Source organism: Otolemur garnettii, unplaced genomic scaffold (genome assembly GCF_000181295.1).
Source record: "Otolemur garnettii isolate 467f Iridium unplaced genomic scaffold, OtoGar3 scaffold00102, whole genome shotgun sequence".
Classification (NCBI taxonomy): Eukaryota; Metazoa; Chordata; class Mammalia; order Primates; family Galagidae; genus Otolemur; species Otolemur garnettii.
The window spans coordinates 1,256,092-1,279,967 of record NW_003852497.1 but is presented as its reverse complement, the minus strand read 5'-3'; the positions used below and the strand labels follow the sequence as shown (position 1 = coordinate 1,279,967).

At 47.0% G+C, this 23,876-nt stretch overlaps 1 protein-coding gene across 2 annotated transcripts in view; it reads right to left on the bottom strand.

The window, feature by feature from the left end:
• Positions 1-4,038: 4,038 nt before the first annotated feature.
• Positions 4,039-23,876, bottom strand: part of RAB11FIP1 (RAB11 family interacting protein 1) — a 39,370-nt gene continuing 19,532 nt past the window's right edge. Inside the window, exons 2-6 of one of the 2 annotated variants that reach the window (XM_003796296.2) lie at positions 22,514-22,956; positions 20,382-21,183; positions 17,601-19,424; positions 16,811-16,919; positions 4,039-5,946 (exon numbers count right to left, since the gene is read on the bottom strand). In XM_003796296.2, the coding sequence (XP_003796344.1) occupies positions 5,728-5,946; positions 16,811-16,919; positions 17,601-19,424; positions 20,382-21,183; positions 22,514-22,956 (3,397 nt within the window). In that variant the 3' untranslated portion in view covers positions 4,039-5,727. The remainder of the gene's footprint in view (positions 5,947-16,810; positions 16,920-17,600; positions 19,425-20,381; positions 21,184-22,513; positions 22,957-23,876) is intronic. The other variant, XM_012809265.2, reaches the window with a different exon arrangement.

Below are 23,876 nucleotides of genomic sequence, written 5' to 3'. Positions count from 1 at the left end.
TGTCATGAAATGCCATTATTTTGATTTTTTTTTCTAAGCATTAAAAAAAATGTAAAAATCTGCCAAGCACAATGGCTCCCACCTGTAATTCTAGCACTTTGGAAGACACTTTGGGAGGCTGAGGCAGGAGAATCACTTGAGCTCAGGAGTTCAAGACCAGCTTGAGCAAGAGTGACACCCCATCTCTACAAAAAATAGGAAAATTAGCCATGTGTGGTAGTGCACATCTGTGGTCCCAACTACTCGGGAGGCTGAGGCAGGAGGATCACTTGAGCCCAGGAATTGGAGCTTATAGTGAGCTATGATGATGCCACTGCACCCTAGCCAAGGCAGCAGAGTGAGACCGTGTCTCAAAACAAATAAATAAATATCCTTCTTGGCTTGACTGGAGGCAGCTAATAATATGCGGACTGGTGTTCTTGACCTCGGAGTTAGATTAAAAGATCATTTTCCATGGTTAGAGGGAGGGCAGGGTAGCCCCCCAGCAAGTCCTTTCTTAGCTATTTACAGTGTAACCTTGGTCAAACTAAAGTTCTGATGCTTTTGTAAGCTTCAGTTTGCTCATCTACAAAATGGAGATGTTCTCTCCCTTAATGAGAATTATCACAGTCCTCTCAGTGCTTAGCACATAGTAGGAACTCAAGAAGTGGTCCTTCCTTTTGCAATCAAGGTTTAGCCTGAGGTGAGCTGTCAACATGTAAAAGTCAGAGGCAGCTTCTTCTCAACTATGAGAGCAATATCAGTGCCACCAAGGCAACTTTCTAGGACTCAGGATACAGTTTCCATCATAACCAAGAGGCTAAGTGAGGACATCCTCCCTCACTAGATTATTTGGCTTTGGAAAATGCTGGTGTCACAGGGCTCCAGTAAGCCAGATTCCAGTCAGACATGGCAGCTTGTGACTTCCTAGGAGAGGAAGCCTGCAGGGCCCTAAAGATGCCACCCGAAGAGAAGCCCCAGGACGAGGATCCCTTTGTGGAGAGCCCGGGTTCAAGGGCTACGGGCGGCTGCGCTGATGACCATTTGGCCTTGGCTCACAAATGGTAATGACACCCTGTAAGTGACATTTTCTGTGGGTGGACAAAAACAGGGTGCTCCCTCAGCAGGTCATCTCTCGGGTCCAAGGGACCGTGGTCATCTTTGCAGCCACCTCAGCTCTTCTGCAGCGGGGGGTTGTTAGCCAGGGTCGGCTCTCCCTTGGGGTCACTATTTGCTCTTGTTGCAAAATAGAGAGGGGCAGATTCTCTGAGGGCTTGGAGACGTGCTCAGAGCAGGACGGACTTCCTGATCCTGTCTTCCCTTCACAGTGTATCTGTTCATTCCCGGAACAAGTCAAAATAACAGTGGTCCTCTTGGCAGTGGGGAAATTGTGATGTTTCTTTTTCTTCTCCAAGAACATGTTGTGTTCTTTAGAAAAATAACCAGACAGAGCGGACATGGCAGTGGCGGGGAGAACAGCGTCTTCTGCTCCTCCAGAGCAGAACAAAAGGGGCTTCACATCAGCTGATTGAATGGAAGGTCATCTGGCTGGGTGGGCAGGTGCCTGCTAAGCCCCTGGACCTTTGGAGCTTGACTTTGACTCTGAAATCTGGATTTGGGAAAGTTCTTTGCAATTCTTTTGCCTCAGCCTCCCAAGTAGCTGGGACTACAGGCGCCCGCCACGATGCCCAGTTATTTTTTTTGTTGCAGTTGTTATTGTTGTTTAGCAGGCCCAGGCCAGGTTTGAACCCACCACCCTCAGTGCATGTGGCTGGCACCATAACCACTGTGTTACAGGTGCTGAGACAGGGAAAGTTCACTTTTTATGATATTCCTATATCCTATACTTATTTCCCTGTTTTCTTTTTCCCTGATTTTCATGGCAGTTTTTAAAAAGCTTTCTATTGGCAAGGCACAGTGGCTCATGCCTGTCATCCTAGCCATCTGGAAGGCTGAGGCTGGTAAATCCCTTGCACTCAAGTTTGAGACCCACCTGAGCAAGGGCGAAACCCTGTCTCTGCCAAAAAATAGCCAGGTGTTAATAGTGGGCACCTGTAATCTCAGGGAGGCTCCCCAGCTCAACCTGGGAGCTTCAGTGGACACTGCCTACCTCTGTCTCTCCATAACGTGGCTTTTATTTCTTAGAGCAACAGCATCTCTGTTCCAACAGGTCTGGGGCCTTGAAGCATGGACCGCAGACATGCTAGTGAGACAGGCGAACCTTTAGGCTCAGGATGCGGGAGGTGAGCTCCGAAGGAGACTCCTGCACAGCCCAGCACTGTCTGTTCAGACACAGGTCAGCTAATCTGAGTGAACTAAGGACCTGGCTCCCAGATGGGGCAGTGCTGAAGCCAGTCTGGATTCAACTCATGCCCTCCAAGGGAAGACTGTAACTCTTTGGGAACCCCTGGTGGGGAGATCAAGGAAGTACTCTTGTTTATATGCTCAGAGGCACCTGTTGCAAAGGCAAAGCTTGCAGGGAAAGGTGGCTGGCAGCAGAAAGTTCTAACAATGTTTATCTGATAGCTGCTGTTATCCCTCAGGCCAAGAGGAAGGGTCTGTCTTGAGAAGGGATCTGAGATGTCCCATCCTCTGCAGGACAAAGGGCTCTGGGATTCTCGGGCCCAAGGCAAGGTGCCTGCAGCAGGAATCCAAATGAGAGATCCTCACAGGATTAGAAATGCCAGTCACCACCCCCAGCCGAGATGTTTTCCAGGAAAAAAGGAGCAATTTTCATTTATACTAAAGTGCCGACACAAATCTTTGAAAGGTAGTACCATTTTATTTAGTGTTGTAGGAATTTCAGGTTACTTCTTAAAAACAAAAGCAAACAATTCAAATTTCCCAAAGTAACAAAGCAGGAAATAATAATTCTATAATCCAGAAATGCTGGGTGATCCTTCAGTTGGCAGGAGGGGAAGTCATTTTAGCAGCTCACATAGTAATACATAGAAGCCACAGCGTGGAGGCCGGTGAGGACACTGGGAGCTAGGGTCTCCATCTGAAAGAGTATTAGTCATTCTAAAAAAAAGAAAAAAGGTGAATTGGGAGAAAGGACCCAGGGAGGGAAGATGGTGCCTCAGTTACCATTAAAGTAGCTCTACAGTATGTGGCTGAGTGTCACTGGCCTCGCTGCTTTCTGAGGTCCCACCCTTAGCAAAGCTGGAAAGCACAGACCTATGCCTCATTGGTGCAGGCCTGGCACACACCCCCTTGCGACTGAAGGTCCACAGCCCTTCAGCACAGCAAAGGGCGGACTTCCTTCCTCCTCCATTTGGCTGCCTTGATGAAGTTACCACTGGAGTAAAAGAGGGGAGAGGGACCCCAGCCACAGTCCACAGAAGGAGAAGAGACGGAGCAATCGGGCGAACGGTTGGTGTTTTTCCAGGAAGCTGAAGTTCTCTGGTATTTAATCTGATACTTCTCTCAAGTCCTAACTGCTCTTTCTGGAGGCAGCCAGGCAAGGCCAAGGAAGGAACTGCTCCAACCTCTCCAGAGCACAGCCCCTTCCCGGGGCAGTAGGCAGGTGAGCCCTGAAGCTGAGGAAGGCAAATCCCAGCTCCTCTTGTGCAGCTGCTGTGCGCTCTGCCAGACACACACCAGCAGTGAGCTCCACTGTGCCGACCCACCAGCGTGTGCCACAGGCTCAGAGCAACGCCACACAGTTGAGGACTGAAGGACAACAGGTGCTCCCTGAACAACCTCCAGCTGTCTACTTTGTGAGCTGCAGGAATGCAATAAACTGATTGTTTCCAGCGGTGGCAGAAGCCAGACACACCCTTGAAGTCAACTGTCCTTCATGCTCCAGAGTTCCCAAGTGACATTTCAAAGCACAGGGATTCACTCCTCCACCCAGAGTCACTCTCACACACTGGCTGAGTTACATACCCCAGGCAAACTATCCTCATGAATGCTACAGGCATCCCCGCCAGATCTCCAAAGGCAGAGACGCTGTTCAAAGCACACCTGCCCCCAGCGCACTTGGGTTATCACAGTAAAATGCATTTATATTAAGTACAAAACAATGCAGAACAAATACACACATGTACATTTCCAGAATCAAGTGAATACACAGTTTTCTTTATAGGTCTGTAAATAAATTTCATAGCACTACAAAAATACAAGTCGTTTGAGAAGCTTACAGTGGTCCCCAGTATTGTAGGAGAGAATTAAATAAAATAAAATAACTGTAGGTAATTAAAAGCTCATTAGATAAATCAAGTTACAGTATCATCCTTCAGATTAAAGTGCTCCAATATAACCAATGCTGCAGCAAAGAAAATCCTGTAGAGGGATTCTGCTGCCAAATAATCTTGCTTCTTAATTTAACAGAAACATATACAGAAGAAAGTCCCAGTTTAATAACCGCTATCCCCTCCATCCCTGCCCCCACCACGCACCTGTGATATTCTTCCTTAGGAGAGATAACAAGATTTGATAAGATACTATCACAACCAGGAGAAAAAAATAAGCAATTCAGACATGAGGTGACTAACAGTGAATTTACCTGAAGAATCTGAACTGGTCCTTTTAGTTAAGAAAGGGTCAAGTACCCTCGTTTAAAAAGTACGTGTCTATTACTCTGGTTTTAAAAATACAACAAAGCAAAAATTAAGTATCAGCTGGTCGCTCTTCACGACTTTGTAACAAGGAGGTACAATGCCTGTGAGTGTCTTCATGAAGGCAGTGCTGCAGCACTGCTGTTTTCTACTGGCTTTTAAATTCTATTAACTTTGTTAAGCCCCTCGCTACAGCTTCCTCAGTATCCCAGAAGTAACTGGATAGGGACAGGGACAGGAAGTATTCAAAGGACAGACATGTAAACACAGTTCAAGCCCTTTGTGGTCCAAGACTGACTCCCTGTGCCCTTCACAATGAAGGGGCTGGAGAGGAGCTGGTGACCGGTCTCTCCCCCAACAAGTGCTGCCAAGGAATCCAGGGAGCCAGGAGAAGGCACAGGGTAAATGGCCAGAGGAATCCTACGACATCATTCCATACCTGAGGAGAGTGAGTGCTGGGATCACCCAGTCGCCTGTCAAGGCAATCTCCTAATCCCTGTACTCGACTTTTCGTTAACTCCCGTAGAATGAATGGCCTTATGGATCTAAAGAGCATAAGGCTGCCAAGTAGAAGCTGATGTTTAGAAAGGCAGCTTGTTCAAAATCTGAAAGGCACAATAAAGAGGCTTTCCCTGAATGCCTCTGTTCCCGTCAAAAAAACAAGACCCAAATTTGAGAAGCTGGGTAGGTTTACATGGTATCGAAATTTAGCAGCTGTAGCCAAAGCTATACCTGAGCTACTCAAAAGCCAAGAAAATATGTGTAACACAGCACCACCTGCACGGTCCTTTCCTCATTTTACCCTAAGCTTTAACAACCAGAGGATACACATTGAAAAACAATAAGAAAGAAAAAAAAAACCCTGTGTTCAAATATGTTAACAGCTCCTATGCCATCTGAATCTCCAGCTCAGGACCAGCTCTGAAGGCCACATCTTTGGTAGGCATAAAATATTTACAAGCCAGTTAAAGGCACAGTGGCATTTAAACATAAAGCCATGGGAACGTACAGTAAAAGATACATTATAATAATTAACCTAACTTCAACTGGTGGAATTGACTCTGGCCAGATAACAAGTGACGGAGATGGTGACTTGGAGCCTGCTGGCTGGCTGTCGAGCAAACCATCCTTGATCTCAAGAGCAGGTGGAAACAAACTCGCAAAAATGTCTCCGTTTTCTTCCAGCGATTTACATCTTTCCTGCCTTCTTGCCGACCTGAGCCGGGATGCGGAGGATGTTGGGGGTTTCCTCCATGACTCTGACCAGCAGGTTGTCGATATAGTCCTCCAGCTCACGGACCTGGAACTCCTTCTGACTTATTGTCTCCTTCTGTTTGAGGACCAGCTGGATCAGCTCATCATGGGTCAGCTGTGCGTAAGCAAAGGCAGGGTCCGAGGGGTTGTATTTCTTTGGACAGAGAGGAATAGAGGGGGAAACATTATAAAATCAGCATAGAAATCTAACATCTAAGAGAAACACAAAAGAAGAAAATGTTACTCATAATCTGGGTCTCTTAGGAATACATTTTCAATTTAGGGTGAAAACAGGCTACTGACTGGAGTTTGCTGGAAACGGCCAGAGAGTAATATTATGCTGTAAATTTTGTAGGGCACACGTGGCTTTGCTGCATGTTCCTCTTTGGCTTTTGGGGGGGTTTGTTTTATGACCATTAAAAAATGTAAAAACCACACCAGGCCTCTGGACTTGACACTGGGGTTTTCAGAAATGTCATCATGGGCCCAGGTGTGGAGCTCATGCTTATAATCCCAGCACTCAGAGAGGCTAAGGCAGGAATCACTTGAGGCCAGGAGTTTGAGGCAAGCCTGAGCAAAAGTGAGACCCCTATTTTTACTCTCTACTAAAAACAGAAAATCAGCCGGGTGTTGTGGTGGGTGCCTATAGTCCCAGCTACTCTGGAAGCTGAGGCAAGAGGATTTTTTTTTTTTTTTTTGAGGCAGAGTCTCAAGTTGTCACCCTCAGTAGAGTGCTGTGGCATCACAGCTCACAGCAACCTCAAACTCTCGGGCTTAAGTGATTCTCTTACCTCAGCCTCCCCAGTAGCTGGGACTACAGGTGCCTGCCACAATGCCCAGATGTTTTTAGGTAGTTGTCATTGTTGTTTGGCAGGCCCGGGCTGGATTCCAACCTGCCAGCTCCAGTGTATGTGGCTGGTGCCCTAGCCACTGAGCTAAAGGTGCTGAACCACAAAAGGATTTCTTGAGCCCAGGAAGTTGTACTGAGCTATGTTGATGCCACTGCACTCCAGGCTGGGATGACAGAGCAAGACTCTGCCACCAAAAAAAAAAAGATTGTCATCACAGGGCAACACAGTCATTCAAATGAGTGTTCACTCCTCTGGAACACTAGGAGCTTGCACAGTCAAATACCAACACAGAGCTAGAGACAGGCCCCAAGACAGAAAGGGCTGTGGAAAGAACGCCAGCAAGAGGGGGTGGATGAGGGCACTCCTTCCAACGGGCAGGCCGCGCTGACCTCTGACCACCTGCTGCTGCCAAGGCTACACTCAAGGATTTGGTGATCAGCTGATGCAGTGGCCATTCAGAGGCCCCAGTTTAAGTTATTTCATACTTGCAAAATATGCAGAGTCTGAGTCAAGTGCCACCAGGCCCCAGCACACCCTCTGGGTACACAGCAGCCTGTGCCAGAGCCGAGTGCTCCGCTCTTGATGAGAGCAGCTGCCCTGCAGTCACTGTGCTTTACCAGCATTAAGAATCTGGGACAACTGGGACCCAACTGCAAGCCCAGCCCAAGAGGCCTGAACCACAAGGAAACAAGATAAAGATTAACTAGAAAGTAACATGCTGTATAAGTCTCCATTGAGGGAGATAAAAGCGCAACTTTCCCTGAAATCTATGCTCAGGAGATTTATGAATTTATAGAAACAAGGTCAAGAGGATTTTGCCTGCAGAACTGAGACAGTAACAGTTTCACTGTCCACCAAGAACGGTAGGACATTACTTTCTCCAAGCAGCAGCTAAGGAAAGAGCAGAATCAACACTTGCCCTTCCATTAGGGTGACCAGATTTTAACATTTGTAAAGCGGGACAACATGGCCCGGGTGGGGCGGGTGGTGGGGCAGGGCAGGGCCTGACAACAATGCAAACTTTGATAAGCCGTTCTCCATAATCACTTCTCAACAATTATTTGTTATTATTACAGTTTAACATTATAAAATTAACAAAAATAATATAAAACTCATATTCTGGAGAAATAGCCACATGGCAGCCCAAAACCGTATATTCCCTTCCTGTTCTCCTGCCCCTTCGTGTATTCTTTCCAAAAATGGGGACTTTTTTAAAATGCTGCAGGACGCGGGACAAATTGTTCAAAAGCGGGACGTCTGGTCACCCTACCTTCCATGACATGACTAAAGCCCCCGTACAAACCCAGTGACACAAACTGCTTGGATGCAAGTCAGAATTCAGAGAAATCCCTGTCCTCCTGTCCTGGCTAGGGACCAAGCACGATGATCGTTATTCTAGCTTAGACAGACACACTGACCCTTCACTGACAGGTTGTGACCAACACAGACTGCACACAAAAAAAGCCAGCTACTTTTCTAAAAGCTGCTTCTCTCGCTTAATCCTTTTTTTTTTCCCAGAGTATCATTGCCCTGGATAGAGTAACATGGTATTATAGCTCATAGCAATCTAAACTCTTGGGCTTAAGCGATCCTCCTGTCTCAGCCTCCCAAGTAGCTGGGATGATAGGCACCCACCACAACACATGGCTAATTTTTCTATTCTTAGTAGAGACAGGGGTCTCACTGTTGCTCAGGGTGGTCTCAAACTCCAGAGCTCAGATGCCCCACTCACCTCAGCCTCCCAGGGTGCAGGATTACAGGTGTGAGCCACCATGCCCTGCAATCCTCTTTTTTTTTTTTTTTAAGTTGGTGAAGGCGCCTTCACAGGGAGACCCTCTGCACCTCCATTGCTCTGTGACTTCCAAAACAAAATTCAATCAAAACGCTGCATGTCTGGAAAAGAGTCCTGGAGACTGGTGGCACAAGGATGTGAACCTACTCATGCCATGTGATAGCAAGGAAAAGAGTCATCTTTGTAAATAAAGGCCAAGAATATGTCCTCAGGGGACTTTAGATTATACTTTTGTCTTACAAGGGTTTTATTTATTCAAAGATGTCTTATTACATATGATACTCTGCAATCCCCTGCAGTTCTAGAAGTCTGGGGGACAGAAGATGAAGAGGAAGAACAGGCAGGTGGTGGTCCCTAAAGGTGGGGCCAGGCCAGGTAGCACCAGTCTGCCGGGGCCTGATACACTTGCCAGCTCCAGGACTTCAGGAAGAGACTTCCCAGGCTTAGACGCCAGAGAGATAAAATGCACTCCAGCAGCTCGAACAAGCAATAGATCATGGCTTACCCCAGTGACTGGGACAAGCTTTAAAGATGAAGTGGCATCTGAACTAGACTTCGACAATAAATTAAAATTCATTTTCCTCAAAGTAACCAACAACACTTTTTTTTAATTTGTAAGAGGAATATTTGCTTACCATAGAAAAATCTCAAATATAGAAGGGGAAAAAAATCATCACCTATTATCCCAAAATCTAACATTTGGGTTTCTTTCTTGAATTTTTCCTGGATTTCTCTATGTTTTATAACATTAGCATCATACGGAATATGGTTTTACATCTTTTTATTACTGTTTTGTGAACATTTCCCCATCATTACATTTTGACAAAAATAACCTTTTTAAAAGACACTTCAAATAACCTTTTAAAAAGACACTTGTTTTTTTTTTTTAAGACAGAATCTCACTCTGTCACCCAGGCTAGACTACAGCAGTAGCAGCATAGCCCACAGCAACCTCAAACTCCTGGGCTCAAGTGAACCTCCTGCCTTAGCCTCGCAAGTAGCTGGGACTACAGGTGTATGCCACCACACCCAGCCAGTTTTTCTATTTTTTTTTTCTTAAGACACAGTCTTACTCTGTTACCCAGGCTAGAATGCCATGTTGTCAGCCTCGCTCACAGCAACCTCAAACTCCTGGTTTCAAGTGATTCTCCTGCCTCAGCTTCCTGAGTAGCTGGGACTACAGGTGTCCACCATGACGCCCAGCTAATTTTTCTATTTTTGGTACAGAAAGGGTCTCACTCCTTTTCAGACTGGTCTCAAACTCTGAGCTCAAATGATCCTCCTACCTAGGCTTCCCAGAGTATTAGGAACACAGGCATGAGCTACCACTCCCAGCATTTTTCTATTTTTTTTTTTCCTGCTTTCTATTTTCTGTAGAGACAAGGTCTCTTTCTTGCTCAGGCTGGTCTCAAACTACTGGCCTCAAGCTTCAGCTTTCCAGAATGCTAGGATTACAGGTGAGAGCCACTGTACTCTAGGCTGGAGTGACAGAGCAAGACTTTGCCACCAAAAAAAAAAAAAAAAAAGCACCCAGCCAAAATTCTGTTATATCTTAAAACACTCCTCTATTGCTGGGTATTTAGATTTTCAATTTTCAGTTACATACAACATTTTTATTGAAATGTATTAACATAAATCTTTGGCTATATCTCTAAATATTTTCTTACGATAAATGCCTAAAATTGAAAAATGCCTATAATACTTAAGGTACTTCATACAAACTGCCATACAGATGTTCCATTTAGGTTCTGCAATCCAAAGGGGAGAGGAGACACACAGGACTTGGAAATCAGGAGAGCCCAGCTATGTTCCCCTGCAATCATGGTGCTGTGAATGGCAGGGGGCATGGGGGCTGTGGCCTGCAGCCTGCGCTTGGCCTTGGCCCCCCCCACCCCGCAGCCCTGTCCGTGAGGAGTGGGCTTCGTATAGACACTGCTCACAGGGCCTGTGCCATTCTTAGTGCATAAATTTATAGAGAAACCTAAATGGGTAATAATAGAAAATGGTGTTGGGACAGTGGGGATCAGCCATTGTGACAGGAAGCTTTGGGAGATGTTGTTTACTGTCTGTCGTCCACTTGAAGTTGGGACAATTAAATAAGCAAGATGAGTTTGGCGCTTTGGAAAGTGTGAAAGCTGGTAGGGAACTCCATTCTCCTTTATCAGAAGTAACTGAAATTAATGAAGCTCTGGCAGAAAGTCCAGGACTTGTCAACAATCTTGTTATGAAGATGGTTGACTGATCAAGATGACACCGAGTCATCTTCAGAACCAGATGAGCTAGTGAGTGAGACGCATGTGAGAAACTGGTGAAATCTACTGAGCAGTCGAAATGGAGCCCTGATGAAATAACTTAATGCAGCAGAGTTGTCTAAATTAGCGGTGGGTACATGACTTAAAATAGCAACTACTCTCAACGCTGCCAATAGGAAATAGTGCTTAACTTTCCAATGGTTGTAGATAAACAAAATATGCATCCTTTTCATAATACCCTGTGATTTTTAGATTAGGCTCTAGTATTCAAAATTCATGAAATTATCCATTATAAAAGTTAGTTATAAAAATTATGTAATTTGAGGATAACGTTGTTTTAAGCCTTATATAATATTGCAACTTACTTACATCAATACCAGGATTTGAGTTGAAATTCTTTTTTTTTTTTTTTGTTTTTTGAGACAGAGCCTCAAGCTGTCCCCCTGGATAGAGTGCTATGGCATCACAGCTCACAGCAACCTCCAACTCCTGGGCTCAAGTGAGTCTCCTGCCTCAGCCTCCCAGGTAGCTGGGACCACAGGCGCCCACCACAACACCTGGCTATTTTTTGGTTGTAACCATCATTGTTGTTTTGGTGGGCCCGGGCTAGGATTCGAACCTGCCACCTTAGGTGTATGTGGCTGGCGCCTTAGCTACTTGAGCCACAGGCGCTGAGCCTGAAATTCTTTTTTTTTGAGACAGAGTCTCACTTTGTCACCTGTGGTAGAGTGCCCTGGTATCATAGCTCACAGCAACCTCAAACTCTTGGGCTCAAGTTATCCTCTTGCCTCAGCCTCCTGAGTAGCTGGGACTACAGGCATCTACCACAATGCCTGGCTATTTTTAGAGATGGGATCTCACTCTTGCTCAGTCTGGTCTCAAACCTGTGAGCTCAAGAGATCCACCCACCTTGGCCTCCCAAAGTACTAGGATTATAGGTATGTGCCACTGCACCCAGCCAATTTAGTTGAAATTCTTAATGATCTTTGCATTGGAAATAACTGGGAGTGGGGACGTTTTTCTTGGTCTGAGTGTCAAATGAAGAACAATGTTCTCTCAATTTTGCAATATGCTGCATTTGCTGGAGTTATTTTTATACAGTGAGCAATAGATTTGCAGCAAAATAATAAAACATTCAACTTCTTCATTAAAAAAAGAGCCGAGCTATATGATGATTTAAAAATACAAGACATTCCAGCACTATAAAAAGTAATGGTCATGGAGAAGAGGAGGCACAGATAAAACACTCACGAATGCAAGAAAGAACAGTGCCCATTATCACGTATATTCTACCAGGAAGTTTATAGGGGATTTTCCTTTTTACATAGGTGTGATAATGATCACGTACATGCAAATGCACGTGCATCTCCTCCATATAACAGATGATTTTCAGATCTAGTTGGCTGTACTATTTTAAAAGAGAAGGGTTAAAATCAGCTGGGTAAAAAATAAACTCCCAGTTATAAATCATCTATAATGAATAGAGACCCAAAACAATAACCCAGGCGGAAAACAATCATTGTAGAAATGATCCAGCTAGCTTTTCAAAACTTTAGCTATGCAATTTCTTTCTCTAACCGCTCTCTTACTTTGCAAAATTCCAAAGAAAAGTTATTTTCATAAATATTGTCTTATGCTTTAGCATAAAGCATCAATTAATTATGTGGCAGGCCAACAGCAAAGTCTCCAGGAAACTCACCATATTCACTTAGAATGTTTACTAGATATGGTCTGGGAGGACCAAGAGCTTAGTTGCAGGTAGGCAGAAATGAAAGGACAGCATTGCTAGTAAACTAACGGGGGTGTGGTGGGAGAGTAAACTAACAGAAAGATCATAGCCCCATTGTTTGATTAACCACCTGTGGCTTAACTCATTGTTTTCAAGATTAAGTATCTGTAGCTTCTCTAAGTGTTTTTACAGCACTTAAACTGAGCAGATAGGAGCATGATGCTCCCCCAGCTCCCATCAGACCATATTTCAAGGACCCTGATAAGCAAGCCTCACAGAGAAGATTCAAAAAGGAAAAACTGATGCTGCTGCTTCTGCCTTCCGCTATCAGCTGGCAGCAATAATTATCTTTTTTCTTTTCTCTTTCTCTTGCACTCTCTCAGAGAAAGTAAAAATACACTTTGTTCTTCTTTCTAACTTAATATTTGCATTGAGAATTCTTTCTCATCCCACCCTACAAGTTCCCATTCTTGTTAAAGTGGGACTGCAGTAGGGCTTACGAATCATAAGCAAAATGGTTATGAGCAGTGGTTGCCTTTGTTTCGAGGCAAGTTATTCTCCTGATCAGGGCCAGGAGAGAAGCCCCTGGCTGAATGAGCTTACAAGAGCAAATAAATTGGGAAGTTAGCAAGACTTCCTGAAACAGAGTGTTTGTTACCTACAGAGCTATGCTGCATTCCACAGTAAAAGGAAGAGGGGGTGGGAGGCTGCTAAATGACCCTAATTTTCATTATGTCCCCTTTATGCTGTTCTTCTGCCCTATTTCCTGGTAGATATCATTAACTCCAAGAAGGTAAGTGCTTCCTCTTCTGCCAGAGCCACACAGACGCCCGGCAAGCTGGTCGACTTAGAGTGACACTAGGGCTAATATGTAGCAGGGATACAGTCCTGGCTGTGGCTGGTGACTCTGAGGCTGATGCTTATCACCACCTGCCATGTCACCATGTACTACAAGGGAAGAGAAGGCAAGACAGCTAGAAGATGCTAGATTGCTTCCAGCAATAATTAGTTATCATTACTCAGCCACTTTTATCCAAAACTCAGATCTCCAGCTTCCAGTGAGCCTTTTCCCCCACTCCTAATGGGAGAGTTACAATAAAGCCAGAGGCAACAACAACCACTTGGCACTTAGAAGAACACTTTCAGCCAGGCCTGATGACGGACAACTGTAGTCCCACCTGGTTCGGGGTTGGGGGGGGGGCCTAAGAAAGGAGGATCTCTTGAGCCCAGTAGTTCAAAAGGTTATAGTGCGCTATGATCATGCCATTGCACTCCAGCCTGGGAAACTTAGCAAGACCCCATCAATTTCCCCCCCACCTGCCAAAAAAACCCAAACTATTTGATACCTTTGGAGTCCATGGAACTGTAAAATCTATGATTCAGTGAAACTTTCAGCTGTGCTGAATAAAATAAAAATAAAGTTTATGTCTACAGACTTTTCAGTTCCCAGTAGTCAGCTGGGAAATTCTCTGCACATATTTGAAACATGATACATCCCTGCCGACTACAGGTCATCAATGCCTCAGTAAGTCATTCTCTTCCTGTAGGCGTCACCTGGAGTTGAAGACCAGGGATTTATAGCAACGCCATATTGTACATCCTTCTAATTTAGGGCTGGGTGCAGTGCCTCACACCTGTAATCCCAGCACTCTGGGAGGCTGAGGCAAGTGATCGATTGAGCTCAGGAGTTCAAGATCAGCCTGAGCAAGAGCAAGACCTTGTCGCTACTAAAAATAGAAAAATTAGCCAGGCACTGTAGTGGGCCCCTGTAGTCCTAGCTACTTGGGAAGCTGAGGCAAGAGGATCACTGGAGCCCAAGAGTTTGAAGTTGCTGTGAGCTATGAAGCCATGCCACTCTACCAAGGGCAACAGAGTGAGACTCTGTCTCAAAACACACACACAAACAAATAAATAAATCCTTCTAATTTTAGACCCAGAAAAGGCAAGATGAAGACACTTCCAGGCAGAGATCATCTGTGGGGAAGAATCCTTTTCTAACATTATCTTAGGCTTTTTAAAAGAAAGAGACTCTATAAACTAGCAATATTCTCCCCAGAAATTTAACTTAAGAACATAATCTAGGCTCAGCACCTGTAGCTCAAGGGGCTAAGGTACCAGCCACATACACCAGAGCCGGTGAGTTTGAAGCCAGCCCAGGCCTGCCAAACAATGACAGCCACAACCAAAAATAGCCAGGCCCCTGGCAAGTGCCTATAGTCCCAGCTACTTGGGAGACTGAGGCAGGAGAATTGCTTAAGCCCAGGAATTGGAGGTTGCTGTGAGCTGTGATACCACAGCACTCTACCCAGGGTAACAGCTTGAGGCTCTGTCTCAAAAAAAAAAAAATGAACATAATCTAAAAGAAATAAGAGGGTGGTACCCATAGCTCAGTGGGTAGGGTGCCAGCCACATACACTGAGGCTGGCAGTTTCAAACCCAGCCTGGGCCAGCTAAAACAACAAGGACAATCGCAAAAACAAAAATAGCCGGGCATTGTGGTGGGGGCCTGTAGTCCCAGCTACTCAGGAGGCTGAGGCAGGAAAATCACGTAAGCCCAAGAGGTTGAGGTTCCTGTGAGCTGTGACACCATGGCACTCTACCCAAGGCAACAGCTTGAGACTCTGTCTCAAAAAAAAAAAAGAAAGAAAGAAAGAAGAGAAAAAGTTCTATGCAGGAAATTGTTTACTGTACTGTTCATTCATATTTAAAGATAGAAAACAACCTAAATCATCAATTATAGGGGAATGGTTAAGTAAATACCAGTATGTCCATTTGAAAGACTTAAATAGTGACATGCAAAAATGCTTATAATGTACTGTTGAGTGGAAAAGAGAATTTAAGAGTGTTTCCATACCTGTGAAGGAGCTGGAAGAATTATCATTTTGCAATGGATACTAAAGTCCATGAGTAAAAGTTTCACATAGTCTGAAATTCACTTCCAACAATTTTTTTTTTTCAGTTGTAAAGGGAAAAAATAGCAACCTTGCAATAGAGAACCAGGCAGATACCACTTAAGTTGTCTGAGTTACCACTGTCCCTGGTGGGACAGTGAGATGCCACATGCCTCTTTAGACAGTACATGGAGGAGGACACGCGATTTGCACTTCTGCCGAGAGTGGGTAACATCAAACCCCGAAGACATCGGACAGACCCTAACTGAGGGAGAGTCTACCAACACCTGATCTAAACTCTTAGAGAGTGTCCATGTCAAGAGCAGGACACACGTATAAGAGGGACTTTACCTAACAATTGCAATCAGTGTAACCTAACTCTTGATACCCTCAATAATTCCCAAAAATTCCAAAACAATTAAAAAAAAAAAGAAACTGTCAGTCTTAAAAGATTTAAAAAAAAAAAAAAAGGCCAAGGAACTATTCTAGAAGGAAGGGAACTACAGAGACAAGACAGCTAAATGCAGGGAGGGACCCTGGACTGGAAAAATAAAACCAAGAAAAACTAACTGGACAGTATTGGGACAACCAGGGAAATGGAAATACAGGCCACAGCTGAGAAAACAGCGCTCAATGTTAAATTTCCTAACTTTTTTTTTTGAGACAGAGTCTCACTATGTCCCCCTTGGTAGAGTACCATGGTGTCACAGCTCACAGCAACCTCAAATTCTTGGGCTTAAGCAATTCTCTTGCCTCAGCCTCCCGAGTAGTTGGGACTACAGGCACCCACCACAATGCCTGGCTATTTTTTTGGTTGCAGTTGTCATTGTTGTTTAGCAGGCCCAGGCTGGGCTCGAACCCGCCAGCCTTGGTGTCTGTGGCTGGCGCCTTAACCACTGAGCTACAGGCGCTGAGCCATAACTTTCCTGATTTTGATGAATGTCCTTATTACTCTTAGGAATTACACAGGTAACTATTTAGGGACAATAGAAGCATGAGGTATACAGCTTACTTTCAAATGGTTTAGGAGAAAAAATGACGTGCCTGTGTATGCATATCCAGAGGGAAAAGGACACCAAGGGAGGGAAGCAGGGCGCAGCGGACCAGCTCTGTGCTAACAACTGGTCACTCGGGAGGACAGGTTTACAGTAGGTCTTTGTACTGTCCTGGCAATGCTTAAAACTATTTCAAAATCAAGTTACCAAAAAAGTATATCTATGCAACGATTACAATTGTAAGAATTTCACATTCTTGCCAAAAGAAAAGAAATATGGGGAAAAGAAAATCAGACCCGAAGGGGCCAGACCATGAGTGGCACTTTTTGAGACACACAGAGAAATTCAACAAAAACTAAATAACCATATGGGGAAAAGTAATTATCCAAAGGTGACGAGAGACACCTTACCATTAAGTAACTCCTGGCATTACCTGCGGCCAGGGAGCTGGACAGAGTGGTGACTCCAGACGCAAGCGCTCTGTACGTCCCTCACCTCTCAGACTTACCTTCATTATGGCTTCATTGATCATGTTCTCACTGATGATGGTGGCAGTTCCGAAGCTGGAGGTAGCAATCTTGGTGGCTGTTGTGTTCATTGGCTTCACAGGGTGAAGTCTAAAGAGAAGGGGAAAAGCATCTTTAGATCATTCTGTATCAGCAAAACTGAGAAACTGCCCATGTCAAAGACGGCAGCCAGCAAGCTCAGCACGGGGCAGGACGCTCCGTGGGCCACTCACATTGAAGTCTCAGCTGCTGTGGAGATGACAGCAGTCGGGGCTCAGCACCCACGTGCCAGCCAGCCAGGCATGTCCGTGGCCAGGTGTCCTGATGTGCTCACCAGACCCTCAGTCTTGTTTTGAACACCAGGATAACATTCAAGGCAGTCTCTTAGGTTTGGAGGCAACTAGAGCCTAGGACTTGACTGTGAGGCCCCCTGCAGAGCTTTCTGTGTCTCCACAGTAAAGAAAGAGTTCAGAGCCAACACACTAGCCGCACTCTCAACACCACTGGGTGCTCTCACTCATTGTCAGCAGCTTCTGAGATTAGTAAAACATTGGTTGCCTACATTTCTGCAACACAAGAGCTCCAAATCGCAGCTCTGACCCTGCAGAACGATTCCCAGGCTGTCTTTGAAGACAACCACCATGATCTGCTACAAACACAGCAGTGTCTAGAGGTGCTCCCCCCATGAGGGACCGCCCAGAATATCTGTGCTGCCAGAAAGCCCAATCCCTGCGGGTAAGGTGCAGAGGGGACATCGCTCATATTCACGAAGACCATCTCCCCGTCTCTCACCTGTGCGTGGCTGACCCAGGGCCAGCGCCTGGCTGAGCTGAGACTGGATGTGTCTCTGAGGGTGAGACCCAGGCCTGAAGGAGCGGCTTCCTCTTGCCAAAATTTTCACCTTTCCCCGCCGAGCCCTCTGCTGTTGCTTTTTTTGGAGATTCTGCTGTATTGGTGTGGTGAGTGTCAGAATGTGGAGAGCTAGGGAAAGAGTGTGTGGCAGGAGGGGTCTCAGAAAGGGAGGGGCTGGATAGAGGAGGGTCCAGGGCCACGCCCGGAGGCTGACTACCACTCCCACTTCCCTTTGGTTTTTCTTCCTCACCACTGCCAGGTCCTGGCAGCTGCTTCTCCAAACTTGAGATCTTGCCAGGGTGTGGTTTGTCAACTCCTAAAGCTGCAGTCTGCCCAGAAGGAGCTGTCACAGACGCTGCGGGTGCTTTGAACCTGAAGTCACCCAGCCTCTCTGCGGGTGCTGACCCCTCTGGCCCGCCACCCATGCTCAAGGACGAAGCTCTGGTGTCCAGAGTTGCCAGCTGTGCTGTCTTTCTGTCATCATCTGCCTGATCTACTCTTTCGTCATCTGATGCGACTTCAGGGATGGAAGGAAGACTTAAGTTCAGATCAGCCATGATGGGGGATCTAACATCTGAGGCCGACTGAAGGTCGCTCAGGGGGTCAGACAGCAGACCTTCATGGTCACTGGCTTTGCTCTGACACTGAGCCAGAAAGACGTCGTCTCCCTCAATCCTGAGGAGTGGAGTGTCTCCCGCTGAGCTTGCTTCACTTGTGGGGCCTTGGGAGAAACTCTCCTCTCGGGAGGATTGGAGGAGCTGACCCTTGGTGGGAGCTGGGGCACCTCGTGTCACCGGCCCAGGTGCGGCTGCCGGCTCCCTCTCAGCGTCTTCTGTGTGGGGAGCCACAGCAGGCTCTGCCTCAGACATGTCTCCAGTGGCAGTCCCCACAGTAATCAGCTCCCCTAGACGACCTTCACCCTCTTCTATGCACCCAGCAGACCCGGCCACCTCTTCCTCCGTGACAAGCTGCTCGGAAAACGACACACGCTTCTTAACCTTCTTTGGGCCCTCGCTGATGTTCAGTCCTGTCTCTTCAGGTTTCTGCACCACAGAGTCAACTGAGGGGACCGATTCACCCATGTGAAGAGGGGTCGCCATCGCTGTCGCTGAAAAAGTCACCCCTCTGTCACCAGCCGTGTTCTCTGCAGAAGCCTGAGACTGAGACTTAGCACCTGGGCCTGCGAGGCGGCCGCCACTGAAGGAGAGGGCAGGCGCAGCTCCCTGGGCCTCTCCAGAGGATGGGGCGTCGTCCTGCTCGGCAGTGGGGGGCCTCAGAAGCTCTTCTTGTCGCCCCACTTTAGGTCGTTCTGGAAGGAACTCCTCTGACTTGTCACTGCTCCCGCTTCCTATCCCTGTCTCACGGGTCCTCCCGGTTGGGGAATCCTCTATCCCCATACAGCCTGGAAGGTGTGGCTGTACGGAAAGTGGCCCCAAGGCAGAAGAAACAGCATTTGGAGCTGGTGTTAAACTCTCCTTTTGCAACTCTGCTTTAAGGGGCAGGGATGGTTCCTCAGACCCGGCCCGGCCCTTGTCTATGGAAGGCCATCCTTGGATCGGAGTGGATGTGGAAATGGGAGCTGCTATGGGAGAGGAGAAAGAGGAGGAGACAGAAGGACTCTCAGAGGACGGTGTCTCTGAACCATGCCCCAAGTCAGAGGGGACAGGTGCCTGACCAGAACTGGAAGGGGAAACAGGAAGAGAAGGAGAGCCAGAGTGAGGCAGGGACCTGGCTGTGGGCTGAGCCTCTGGAGACACGTCCACTCTGCAAAAAGGACAAAATAAAATCTGCAGGTCAGTTGCAGATGCACGGTGAGAGACAAAAAACATGTAAAATAAACCCATTCACAAGGGGAGAACTTAAAAAAAAATGGGGGGCAGTCAGTACCTTCAGAAGTTAAAGAGCATCAATACTTAACATACAAAAGGGACACCTTTATCACCAAGCTTATCTGCCACACAGAGGTCTGTTGCAACAGACAGGGAAAATCCAGTACAGCAACAGCCTGCAATTCTGCTGGTGACGCCCCCAGGCCCTGGTGTGTAGTTACTGCAGGCCAAGCGCATCTCAAAGGTTCAGAGCATAAAAGATGTGAAGCAACAGGCACAGGTGTGTAAGAGTAACAGTCTGTGTGTGTGCATGTGTGTGTCTCAGAATAAAGAAGCAGAATCTCCAAAAAAAAGGTCTCTCAAAAGTCTCTCCCACCCCAGAGAAATATTGTTAGTGTGGGTTTGAGTCACGAGAGGAGCACAAGCCCCCGAGGCTCACACAGGCTCTCGTGAGGGGAGAGTGAGTGCGCAGAGAACCGTCACAGGTCACTGGAGAGTGGACTGAGGGTGTCTCTGGCCAGCAAGCCGATGCCAAAGTGCAGGAGGGAAGATAACGTCTGTCTCACAGGGAACCGTGTGACCAGAACCCAGTAAACACGGGCTCTGCACTCAAGCCCTAACTTTCAACACCCATTGTCTCCTACAACCCCTGCATTCCTCTGTGACCTGATCATCTCGTGGAGACGGACACACCATGCCTGCTGGACAGTGGCTTTGGGCTGGGAAACCTCACTGCAATTTGAGAAGGGCAGGCCAGGCTGGTGGCAGGGACTGGCTAAAAACTGACTCAGAACAGCAAACCTTTGGCATATACAGGGCAGGTCACGGAACACGCAAGAACACCACACACAGGGGGTGGGCGGAAGGCTGCACGACAGAGGCTGAGACTCACCGGGGCTTCACAGCTCGCGTCTGGGGAGTCCTGCCAGAGGGGACTGGTGGTTTTGGTTCAAACTTGGACTCTGGGTCAGCTTCTGGTTCTGTGATCTGCACATCTTCAAAAGGATTCAGGGAGTTGCCCCGTCCAGGGACGACAGCCGAGGTATCTTTCTCAGACCCCCTCACGCTTTCCTCGACAGGCCCCGGCCCTCCGTCCCTCGGGCTGGCACCGGCAAGCCCACCCTCCTTCTCCTTCCCCGGGCTGACAGAGGGCCTTTCGCCCTCACTGCCCTTGGCCACATCCTTCTTCCCTGTCACTAGGGAAAGCAAAGAGGTCTTTTTGTTCTCCTGTTTCTTGCTCTCTTTGGCTTCTTTTGCAGCCTCTGCATTCCCTGGGGCTGTGTTTTCCTTAATATCCCCGCTGACCAGTGGCCGGTAGGATGGCAGAGACATGGACTTCGCAGAGTCGCTGGTGGAAGAGCTGGAGAGCTGCCTGTCAGATGACGTCTCACCGCCTTCCCCAGGCTCCTTCCAAGACCGAACAGCCAGGTTTTCCGTAGATGAAAATAAATGCTTCTTTCTGAAGCCCTGAGGGGACGGGGAGGAAGAGGGGCTGCTGTCCTTGGTCTCACTCTTGGCTTCCGACTGCTCCAGGTAAACATGGCTCCCGTTGATACAGACATTAGAGCGGGAAAGGACGTCATTCTTAGACCGAAGGCCACCGAGAAAGGAGAGTCCTTCCTTCCTGGGGAGGGTGAAGTTGACCTGGTTCAGTTGCTTAAGATCTGTACTTGCTGTTCTCTTGTGAGACGTGACTGTGGGAAGAAAAACAAAGAACAGAAGAAAGATAAGAAGTCAGGCAGGACACTGGTGATGTGGGGGAGGTGCTGTCAATATCTGAACACGTTTTTGGTTGTCACAATTGGGGGCAGGGACAGAGAATGCATTGGTGCCTGTCATTCTACAGTGCAGGGCACGGCCCCATGACAAAGGATTATCTGGCCCAAACCGACCACAGTGCTGAGGCTGGGATGCTTATAGTAAGCCAGTGAAGAGGGCAATACTCTTGGTAGGGCAGCAGAATCTGGCCAATACAGATTTAGTCACTGAAACTGAAGTCCAAAGTACACAATTAATTCAAAGTTCGATGACCCAGATTTCTGGGCTTCCTTTAAGGATATACCCCATGAGGGTTAAGCATATCAGGGGAACTCAATAACTACCTGAGGAATTAGTGAAATATCAGAATTACTATAAGGTTCCATGGTTTTATTCTTTAAAAAAAAAACAGACCAGCCTGGGCGCAGTGGCTCACGCCTATAATACTAGCACTCCGGGATGCTGACGTGGGTAGATTGCCTGAGCTCACAGGTTCAAGACTAGCCTGAGTCAGAGTGAGACCCTGTCTCTAAAAATAGCAGGGCGTGTGGTGGGCACCTGTAGTCCCAGCTACTTGGGAGGCTGAGGCAAGAGAATTGCTTGAGCTCAAGATTTTGAGGTTGCTGTGAGCCATGATGCCATGGCACTCTACCCAGGGAGACAAAGTGAGACTCTGTCTTAAAGTAAAAAAAAACAAAAACAGACTAGGCATGGTGGCTCATACTTGCCTTTGGGAGTGAGGATCCCAGCACTTTTGAATTGAGGATCCCCTGAAGCCATGAGTTTGAAACCAGTCTGAGCAACACAGCAAGACCCCAGCTCTAAAAAAATTGTTTTAATTGTTGACACATGTCTGTAGTCATAGTTACTCGCAAGGCTGAGGTAGGAGGATCTCTTGAGCCCAGAAGCTTGAGGCTGCAGTGACCTATGATCATACTGCTACACTCTAGTTTGGGTGACAGAATGAGATACTGTCTTAAAAAAAAAAAATAACTTGGATGTACTCCGGGGACTCATCCTGTTAGCTCCAAAAGCTTAAATGAATGCCCATCAATTACAGAGCCAGACATTTTAGAAAGTAATTTACACATTCTTAGAAGCCTTCTCAGAAACAGAGAGTATCCTATCCAAGATCGCCCACCACCACCACCATCTTAGTAACAAAGACGCTGGGTTGAAATCTTCCTCCTATAACCTGTTTCTTCTCCCTTGGCACATGGGCTGAGCAGAGGAAGAGGAGTCAGCAGGAAGGTGGTGAGAACTCACCGTCCAAAGAAGAGGAGGATTCGTCCTTGTCGTCATCATCATCCCACCGGGACTGAAAGTCCCCAGGACGCAGCAGCACTTTGTCCGACTTGGAAGTCGGCAGGACAGACATGGACTGGGAGAGTGGCGTCTTCTGCAAATTAGACTTGGAGAACAAGCTCTTGATCTTCGATTTCTTCTTCTTGTCTTTGGATGGAGACTCATCGTCACTGTCACCGGAGGGCGCTGTGGCAGACACGATGGCTGAGACGGTATCTGACGGGCTGTCCTTATGCCGTCCCTTGATCTTATCCTTCAGTTTCCCAAACGGATTCCGAGACTTGTCCTTCATGGAGAGGTCGAACATGCTGGCTGTCATGTTGTGTCGCATAAACTGGATGTCAACCTCAATCTCCCCTCGCTCTTTGTCCTTCTTCCCTGGCTTGGATTTCAGGGTGTACCACCTGAAAGGAAGAAAGGCAGAGGAGTCACCTTCAAATGCAAGAGCATAAAACAACACTCCCAGCAACCATTACCTGGCCCTCTCCTCTCTGCCACCACGAGCCTCTTACACAAGCACTTTCTTAGGCTTTCTCTTGGGGGCGGGGGGGAGGAGAGGAGAAGAGGGCAGAATTTATACTTCTATTTTTTTAGAAGAATGCTATTTCTAAAAATAAAGAAAAAAAAAACGTTCCATCAAATCACTTCCAATGACTAGTATTTTCCTTTCATGGGGAAAAAAAGGCAGCTGAGGAGGTAACGTGCAAGTGTGCTATTAGGTTGGCCAAACTAATTCCACCCTGTAGTCATTCGCTGAGGCTCTGTTACAGGTGGACGTAACTCAGATAAGCGCGAGGCAGGCTGCAGGCACATCCTTACACATCTTGCACTGGCCCCATTACAGACCCACCCAAGAGAAACATGCTGACACTTTGATAAGAACCTGCCAGGACAGTCCCTACAATGCAATGACAGCTTGGACACTCAGATGAGAACAAGAGCTTGGTGGTCCTTGATAGAAACCACCCCCCACCTCACCAGCTATAGAAGACCTGGCCTCCCTCCCTAACCCTCCCCCTCAATATCCTTTAGGTCTTAACCCACTTGCACCCAAGTGTCACATAAACAATGTGGCCTTTGTTACTTTGGTCTCTTCAGTTTTTTATCTGTCATATATACGTAAATCTCAGGAAAAATCAAAAGTATGGACTAGGAGGTGGCTCACGCCTATAATCCCAGCACTCTGGGAGGCTGATTAGGGAGCATCCCTTGAGCTCAGGAGTTCAAGACCAGCCTGAGCAAGAGTGAAACCCCATCTCTACTAAAAATGGAAAAATTAGGGAGGTGCCTGTGGCTCAGTGAGTAGGGCGCCGGCCCCATATAC